The sequence below is a fragment of the Helianthus annuus genome, chromosome 13 (genome assembly GCF_002127325.2).
Source record: "Helianthus annuus cultivar XRQ/B chromosome 13, HanXRQr2.0-SUNRISE, whole genome shotgun sequence".
NCBI classification, from domain to species: domain Eukaryota; kingdom Viridiplantae; phylum Streptophyta; class Magnoliopsida; order Asterales; family Asteraceae; genus Helianthus; species Helianthus annuus.
The window spans coordinates 161172328-161181902 of NC_035445.2; the positions used below are offsets into that span (position 1 = coordinate 161172328).

At 43.6% G+C, this 9575-nt stretch overlaps 2 protein-coding genes across 2 annotated transcripts in view; both read left to right on the plus strand.

Moving 5' to 3' along the window:
• LOC110900049 (actin-related protein 9) overlaps positions 1 to 9575 on the plus strand; it is a 76162-nt gene that overhangs the window by 34338 nt on the left and 32249 nt on the right. The window lies entirely within an intron of this gene.
• On the plus strand, positions 8 to 1072 carry LOC118485919. The gene has a single exon (XM_035982442.1). It carries the CDS (start codon positions 8 to 10, stop codon positions 1070 to 1072), a length of 1065 nt encoding a protein of 354 aa, XP_035838335.1.

Here is a 9575-nt window from a genome sequence, read left to right on the forward strand (position 1 = left end):
TCACACTATGTCCGGCGACGAAAAGAAAGATGAGCCTGAGTTTTCTGGCTCCGATAAATCACTCAAACAGCTGCACCCAGCCTACTCGGTCACCAACGTGCAGTCAAAGATACGTACCCTTGATGGCGTGACGGTCACGTATACGTCTTGGGTTAAGCTGTTTCGATTCCATGTTGTGGCCTATCAAGTTACTGACCACATCGATGGAACTGAACCCCCACCAGAGACCGCAACCGAGTACAAAGCTTGGAAGGAGCTTGACGCTCTCGTTCTACAATGGATTCTCAGCACTGTATCTGATGATCTTTTACCCCGAGTTCTCGACACTGGCCCCACGGCTCGACATGCTTGGGTGAAACTCGAAAAACTTTACCTAAGCAACAAGAAAGCTCGGGCGGGGGCCCTTGAAACCAGGTTTTGCAACCTCACTTTATCTACTTGTTCGTCTTTGGACGACTATTGTCAGCGCCTCAAAGACTTAGCAAACCAGCTGGAAGACGTGGACCATCCCATAACTGAAGATAGGTTGGTACTTCAACTTGTTCGAGGCTTGCCTGCAGAATATGACACAACCGCCTCTCTCATCAATGCCAACAGTGCGGATTGGGATCTTGCTCGTAGCATGCTGGAAGATGAACGTATTAGACAAGAAGCCCGCCAAAAGACCAACCAGTCCGTTCATGTTGCCACCACTCCAAACCACTCGTCCCACTCACAACCACAACCGCATCCTAACCATCACCCCCAATCTGGTTCCTTTAACCCACCATCCCAACAGCCTTACTACCACCGAACCGGTCGTGGCCGTGGCCGGGGCCGAAGCAACCGGGGACGTGGCTCTGGCCGCGGACCAACATCATCTTCCCAACCTTGGCCCTCAAGTCACCCAACCTACCCCCAATGGGCTTGGTGGAACACTCCACCTTGCCCCTACCCAACTCAACCTGCTTTCCAGCCCACTACACCATACAACCTACCCACGACCCAAACCCAATCGGCCCATTACTCTCCTGCACCTCAGCCGAACCCAACCCAACCTACTGCCGCCTACAGCCCACCCACCTACCCATAGTTATCGATTGCGCCTGTTGCGAGCGCTATTGCGTTTAGCGATGCGAAGCGGACTACCGGCGCTAAGTGGCTCTAGCGACTGAAAAGCAGGAAAAATAGTGACTAGGCACGTATTCCGACGGCGAATTCTGGCGCCGGTGCTGCAACTTCTGCCGGAAACGAGGAAGATGGAAACCGAAGGCTCAAATTGATAGGAAAGAAAGAAGAGATACCTTGTTTTGATGGCGTTCATAGTAGTTTTTCTAGTGCTTTTCTGTAATTTCATGGTCGTCGTATACAGATTTGGAGTTCTGAGATTTGGAGTTCTGACGGCGGAGGTAACAATTGGGTGACGATCTAGCTATTTTAGGTTTAAATTAGTTTGTAGTTTTACAATTTAACCCCTCAATCTTTCTGTAGTTTACATTTATTCTCTAACTTGTAAATTTTTAGGATAAAAAGAGTGAAATTAGTTTGTGCGTTTTAACATTTACCCCCCTCTATCTTTACTAGTTTACATTTGGTTATTAAACTTACAAATCTATGAATATAAAGTATAAAATTAACATTATGATAGATGTATATAATTATAAATAGCTATATTTTTATTTTTAAAATTGTCTACTACCTTATCGCTATACACAAAATAGTGGGCGCTATTTCGTCGCTATCGCTACGTAGCATATAGGTCGTCTGTCGCTATTGACCGCTATTCGCTATCGATAACTATGTACCTACCCTTCGGCCCCATATCAGCCGTAGGCCCACTTCAGCCCCAATCCACCTACGGGTTATAACCCGATGTGTCCATCAGATCTCAATGCCGCCTTCTCCTCGATACAGCTTAACTATGACCCGAACTCAGTAATGGACACAGGCGCTACATCTTACTCCACGGATGAACCAGGTATGATCAAAATTCCCAACTCTTTTCCCATTTACAGTAATATTATGGTCGGCAATGGCGCCACTTTGCCAGTTCAAGGGTCTGGTACGGGCTATTTAACCTTACCCAACCGCACTTACATTCTACCCAGACTCCTTTACTGCCCTCAAATCATTAAAAAGTTAATATCTGTTAGACGATTTACTCGTGATAACAGTGTGTCCATTGAATTTGACCCCTTTGGTTTTTTTTTGAAGGACCTTCGAACTGGGCGTCTTCTTTCCCGCCACAATAGCACCGGGGATCTCTATCCAGTCACACCACCAGAACTACCACCTCAAGCAGCCTTCATCATGTCACACCCCGATTTCCACGTGTCTCACCGGTGGGCCCGGTGGGGGATTACCGTGACGATGTTGGCAACAATATAGTCAAACCACACAATTATATAATGCACAGCGGAAGCATAAAATAAATATATAAACTTCAACCTTTGATCGTAATATCAAAATGTATTACAAGGGTTGAATATATCCACAGTGGATCGTAAATAATTATAAAGTATTGTTCCATTAGATACTGCAATCAAGCTTGCGAGGCTTATCCCGACGCTAGGGAGTTAATACCAGCCAATTACGTTTAGGTACCTGCACTTAATCTTTTTTGGGGAAAATACGTCAGTTTACACTGGTAAATACATTCAACTGACACATTTGAAAATGTTTATTAAAATTGATTTGAATGCACAAGGCACAAACTCTTTTATAACTTGGGAAAATTCATAATGATCTTGTGAACGTTTTACATGTTCTTTTATGCGTTCAGTAGCCCGGGTCGTGCCGGGTTAAAGATTTATAGACACACCACGTTTGCGTAAAACCGTAGTACAGAAACCAACGGCTACGTCTTTTAGTTTTAATGTCGACACTTTATACCGGGTGTACGCCTACACCGGGATGTCGATGGTCGTGGCCATTTCGTAAAATGATGCCGAGGATATCCGGGACAACGGTCATTAAACCCCCCAAAGGCTTATAAGCAACAAAACTGTTTAAATGAGCCGATCATATTTAATCAATTAACCACCTAAGCGATGGAATTATATAATGCTCAATCAAGCGGTATTAATATACCGTAACCCAAGCCCATATAGGGGAAATAAGTCAAAAGTATTTACCTTTGCAAGTATTAATCCTTAATTAAGATCAAGTCACCGATAGCTTTTACTGGGGCTCCTAATCTGGAACGAAGGTTTTAATTAACCTCTTAGAATCCTAACGGTCCTTATATTAGCCGTAGCTTAAACCGGTTGATTCCGATATATAGATATGGTTAATTCGCACGAAAAGGCGAAAACCGAGAATGGAGTATGATTTGGACCCAACGAGTTCAGAGACTTTTTTTATATGGGTTTATAGTTCATACTCTGGATTTTTGGGGTTCAAATAGTATACTTTGACCCATATCGGCTATTGCACGAAAACTAGTTCCATGGGCCGTACCGTGTGCGCAAATAGGCGAAACGGTTAACCATAAGAGTCGTACGCTTATTCCCTAAGTCAATATGCCTTAAAAGTATTTTGGTATCAGTAGGATACCTTCCGTAATGCCCGTAACGAGTTTAAGTTTATATTATGCCCCGTAGGGGCTTTTCGGTCATTTTAAAGACTTTAAAAGGGATTTTCGAGTTCTACAGGAAATCTGAGTTTCCCGAACAGCTTATAAAGCTTAAAATACTTTATTTATTATTTAAAACCAGTAGCAACTGGAATCGGGTCAAAAGACCTTGTAGAACTCCCGTTTTGGCCAAAAAGGGCATATTCGGTATTTACCGAACCGTAGCCATAACCGCAGGTTATGAGCAAGGTAAAAATTATTAAAAATCTTTAAAATTCCCAAAATATTATTTTACCATAGTGGGTAAAAGTTTTGGTGACGAAAACTTGGGTTAGATGGGCGTTATGCTAATTGCGCCGTTAATTACAAAACTTTCTTAAAAGTGCGCCTTTTAGCATAACTCTCATTCTAGACCTCGGATTGACGGGAAACTTTAAGGACATGCTTATAATTTAATAAGCAAGGTTTTGGTCCGTTCACGTGTCCGAAATACTCGTTTTAATTTTAAAAGGCCGTTACGGTCGACTTTTAGGCGAATGACGGAATTGCGCAAAAGACTCGGATAACTCATGAACCGACCACAGAGGCGTATACCAACATGTGACCTGGTCCTAAGAGAGTCCTAAGGTATATTTATACCTCACTAAAACGGGTCAGAACTGAAGTCAAAGCAAAAGTCAAACTTTTGCGACTTTCGGCTCCGAACCGGTTCTATATAGTAAAGGATCGATTCAAACGAGCGCAAACAGGTTTACATACTTATTATCATGTTTTATGATTGTCAAAACAGGTTCCATAACATATATATTACAGATTATGCATAAATCGCCAAAATAGCTTTCTGTTGACTTTTTAACCGCACGTTTGACTCGATATTTGACATAGTTGGAGTGGTGATCAGGGGGAACCCTTTTAGAGGTTTAATACCCACATAAATACCAACCCAAAACTACTTTTGGTTCGTCATAAGACTGAACCATCACTGAGTTATTTTAAAGTCAAACCGTACTTACGACGGTTTGGTTTTTAGCTAAATACTAAGCATAAACTGAAGTATGAATGATCAAGGCAACTTACAGAAGTTAGGACTTGAATATGGAGCAGAGAAGAACACTTGGGAGCACTTAGAATAATCAGATGGAAGTTGTTTGAGTTGTGTGAATGATATGAGCTTAAGGTGGCTATTTATAGCCAATGCCAAGCATCTTTGATCATTACAACTCTTACAATCAGACCAGAGGTGATGGTAGGTGTCCCCTAAGTGTTATGGGTCGAGCATAGGGTGCCCATGCCCCATAATTATGTGCATGATCGTTCACAAGCTCCAAAAGTCAAGAAACTACAAAGTTTCTGCATCTGGGCACTTTACGCGGCCCGCATGGGAGTTCCCATGCTTTCTAATGCGGGTCGCCTAAAGGTTAAGAAATCAGGCGAGTTAGTGAGGAGACTCGCGGCCCGCTTTGACTTATGTCTAAACCTTACGCGGGTCGCGTGAGGTTATATTTTCTGAATTTTTCAAATCTTTTATAATGATTACAGAATCGGGCCATTAATAACGAAATCTTTCGTAATGATTTGCCTGACCTTTCGGATTTGAAGGGGTAACTTTGCGGTTTGGCCCTCGGTTATTTACCGATAGGGGCCTCGTGTTACTTACCCGCATTATAAAGTCCCCGGTTTATTTATTAATTATATTGGAAAGCCTTAACTTTCACTGTTGACGCTTTTAACCCTCCTTTTACGAATTTGATCGTAACTTTCTCGTTTCATAACGAAACTTCGCGAAATTCATATATATTATTTTAGTGAGGGTATAATACCGTTACAAAGTCTTTGGAACGTTAAAGGGTCACTCAGAGGTATTATTAAACATGTTGACACAGTTAACCCCTGTAGTTTGTAATCTCTCACTTTCTTCCGCGTTTTGTTTTTGTACGATCTATAATTTATTCGTTTGAAGGTTTAAGCATTATTTAGGGATACTATACAGTATATTTACCCTTGTTGACATTTATAACCCTCGAATTTATATACTTTCAAGGTTTGTCAAAATTAGTCCTTTATTTATTATAAATGCCACGTGTAAACAAATGACACGTGTTAACACATCATTGGACACAAAATTTCGAGGTGTTACATCCTCACCCCCTTAAAATAAATCTCGACCCGAGATTTACTCGAATAAATAGGGGTATTTTTCTTTCATTGTAGCTTCGACTTCCCACGTATATTCAGGACCTCTACGAGCATCCCATTTGACCTTAACAATCGGTACGTGCTTTCTGCGAAGCTTCTTCACCTGTCGATCTTCAATCGACAAAGGCTTTTCTATGAACTTTAAGCTCTCATCTATATGCACATCTGTGTGTGGAATCACCAACGACTCGTCGGCGAAGCACTTTTTGAGATTGCAGATGTGGAACACATTGTGAATTCCATTGAGCTCTTCAGGCAAGTTCAGTTTATAGGCAACTGATCCGACTCGTTCAATGACCTCAAAAGGCCCTATGTATCTCGGACTCAGCTTGCCCTTCTTGCCGAAACGCATCACCCCCTTCCAGGGTGACACCTTAAGTAATACCTTTTCACCCACTTCGAAGTGGAAATCCTTACGCTTTGGATCAGCGTAGCTCTTCTGCCTATCGCGGGCAGCCTTGAGACGTTCCCGGATCTGGACAATCTTGTCCGTCGTCTGGAAAACAATCTCTGGTCCCGATAATTGGACCTCTCCTACTTCCGCCCAACAAACAGGCGATCTGCATTTCCTACCATATAATGCCTCGAAAGGCGCAGCCTTTATGCTGGTGTGGTAGCTATTATTGTAGGAGAATTCGATCAGGGGTAGGTTTTTATCCCAATTACCACCTAGATCGATCGCACATGCACGAAGCATGTCTTCTAGCGTTTGGATAGTACGCTCACTTTGGCCGTCCGTCTGGGGATGGTAAGCCGTACTAAAGTTTAAACGCGTGCCCAAAGATTGCTGGAAACTTTTCCAGAAGTGAGACGTGTATCTAGTATCCCTGTCGGAGATAATAGACACAGGTATGCCGTGTAAGGCTACAATCTTATCAACATATAGTTGGGCTAGCATATCGGAGCTATACGTCTCCTTGATGGGTAGAAAATGAGCTGATTTAGTCAGCCTATCGACTATGACCCATATTGTATCGTTTCCTTTCCTGGTCTTGGGTAACTTGGTTATGAAGTCCATAGTTACGCATTCCCACTTCCACTCGGGAAGTTCAGGCTGTTGTAGCAAGCCAGACGGCTTTTGGTGCTCGGCTTTGACTTGAGCACAAGTCAAGCACTTTGCTACATGGGCGGCTACAGACTTTTTCAAGCCTATCCACCAATAATTTGCCTTTAAGTCTTGGTACATTTTATCAGCACCAGGATGGACCGAGTATTTGGAACTATGGGCTTCCTGGAGAACAACATCACGTAGTCCTCCGTAAACTGGAACCCATATACGTCCATTCAGTCTTAGGATTCCATCCTTGCTAAGAGTCAACTGCTCCTCAGTTACTCCCAGCTTTTCATTAGGATAATTAGCTTCCAACACAGCCTCTCGCTGTGCAGCCAAAATCCTTTCTATCAGATTATTTTTAACTTCAATGCTCTTGGCATTGATTCGAATGGGTTTTACCCTTTCCTTCCTGCTCAAGGCATCGGCGACCACATTCGCCTTGCCGGGGTGGTACCTGATTTCACAGTCATAATCATTCAGGGTTTCCATCCAACGGCGTTGCCTCATGTTCAACTCTTTCTGGTTGAACAGGTGCTGGAGGCTTTTGTGATCAGAATAAATCACAAATTTAATACCATAAAGGTAGTGTCTCCATAACTTCAGTGCAAATACAACGGCACCCAACTCCAAATCATGGGTGGTGTAATTCTTTTCATGCACCTTTAATTGCCTTGAAGCATAGGCAATCACCTTGCCCTTCTGCATAAGCACACACCCCATGCCTGTGTGTGATGCATCGCAGTAAACTACGAATTCATCTGTACCTTCCGGTAATGTCAACACAGGTGCGTTGCTTAGCTTCTGCTTCAGTATTTCAAAGGATTCTTGCTGCTTCGGGCCCCAAATGTACTTTTCTTTCTTCTTGGTCAAGGAAGTCAAGGGCGCAGCAATCCTTGAAAAATTTTCAATAAATCTCCGGTAGTACCCTGCTAACCCCAGGAAACTACGGATTTCGGTAGGCGTCTTTGGCTCTTGCCAGTTCATGACTGCCTCTACCTTAGCGGGATCCACTTGGATACCACGCTCACTCACAACGTGTCCTAAAAATTGAACCTCTCGTAGCCAGAATTCACATTTCGAGAACTTGGCGTAGAGTTTCTCACGCTGAAGTAATTCGAGAATGCAACGGAGATGCTTCTCGTGGTCATCTTGGCTTTTAGAATAGATAAGGATATCGTCGATGAAGACTATGACGAATTTATCCAAGTATGGCTTGCAAACGCGATTCATGAGATCCATGAACGCAGCCGGTGCATTTGTGAGCCCAAAAGGCATCACTAGGAACTCGTAATGACCATAGCGAGTCCTAAATGCAGTCTTGTGTACATCTTCATCTCTGACCCTTAGTTGATGATAACCCGACCTTAAGTCGATCTTGGAGAAGTAGCTTGCTCCTTGCAGCTGGTCGAACAGATCATCGATCCTTGGTAAAGGATATCTATTCTTTATGGTAACTTTATTCAGTTCTCTATAGTCGATGCACAACCGCATCGATCCGTCCTTCTTCTTTACAAATAGGACAGGAGCTCCCCAGGGAGATGAACTAGGTCTGATAAAACCTTTCGCCAGCAGTTCATCCAACTGGGTCCTCAGTTCTTTCATTTCCGTTGGCGCTAATCTGTAAGGTGCTCTGGCTATCGGAGCTGCTCCCGGAATGATGTCAATTCTGAACTCCACTTGTCTATCTGGTGGCAAACCAGGTAGTTTCTTCAGGAAAAACCTCGGGGTATTCAGAAATGACAGGAAGATCCTCGATCTTCGGCTTTGGTTCTTCAATTATCACTTGAGCCATGTAAATTACACAGCCTCTGTTCAAAACATCTAGAAGCTTTCAGCATAGATACGTCTTCGGGCAATCCGAAGTGCGTATCCCTCGAATGGTAAGAGATTCACCACTCGGAGTTTTTAAGACTATTTGCCTCTTGCCGCAAATGATTTGGGCCTGGTTATGGGATAACCAGTCCATGCCTAGCACGATGTCAAAACCCGCAAGTTTGAAGGAAGTAGAGATAAAGGAAAAGAATGGTTCCTAATGGATATTTCACATCCTTCTAGAACGGTAGAGACGGTTTCTATCGTGCCGTCTGCTAATTCTACTTCGTATTTTACGTCAAGGGTTTTGATTGGCATATTTAGTAGTTGGCAAAATTTCTGGTCTACAAAGGACTTGTCAGCGCCAGAATCGAACAGTACTCTTGCAAATATATTATTTACGAGAAAAGTACCTGTAAGCACATTGTCGTCCTTGACCGCTTCCTTTGCATCCAAGCGAAAAACTCTCGCATTCGACTTCTTCGTCTCTTCCGCCTTCTTGGCATACTTCGGGCAATTACTCTTTATGTGCCCCTTTTCATTACAATTATAGCAGGTTGCGTCCTTTATCTTTTTGCACTCCACTGTCTTGATCCTTGGACTTGCATAGCCCACAGGGTGGAGTCCTTTTGTTGCGACTGCGAACCAGACGCAAACCTACACTTCCCGGAGTGAGGTTTCTTGCAGACCTTGCAGTGAGGTCTTCCATCAGCTTGCCCTCCTTCTTTGCCTCCGACCCTCTTTGCCTCACCGTTTCCACGGTGCTTTTTCCGACTTTCGTGAGGTATCATCCTCACGTTTCGCTTTTCAGCCTCCTTGCTCCTTTGTGCCCTCAGACGGACAGCATCAAGTGTAAGAGACAAGGAGAGGTCAGTAACTGACCTGAAGGTCGTGGCCTAGAGGCCTTTACGCTGGCCTTGATCGCCGGCTCTAAGCCCCCAATGAATCGGGCAATCCTTC

Bases quoted from the DNA above. Each gene is read 5' to 3' on its own strand.
- LOC118485919 (XM_035982442.1), top strand. From the start codon at position 8: ATGTCCGGCGACGAAAAGAAAGATGAGCCTGAGTTTTCTGGCTCCGAT.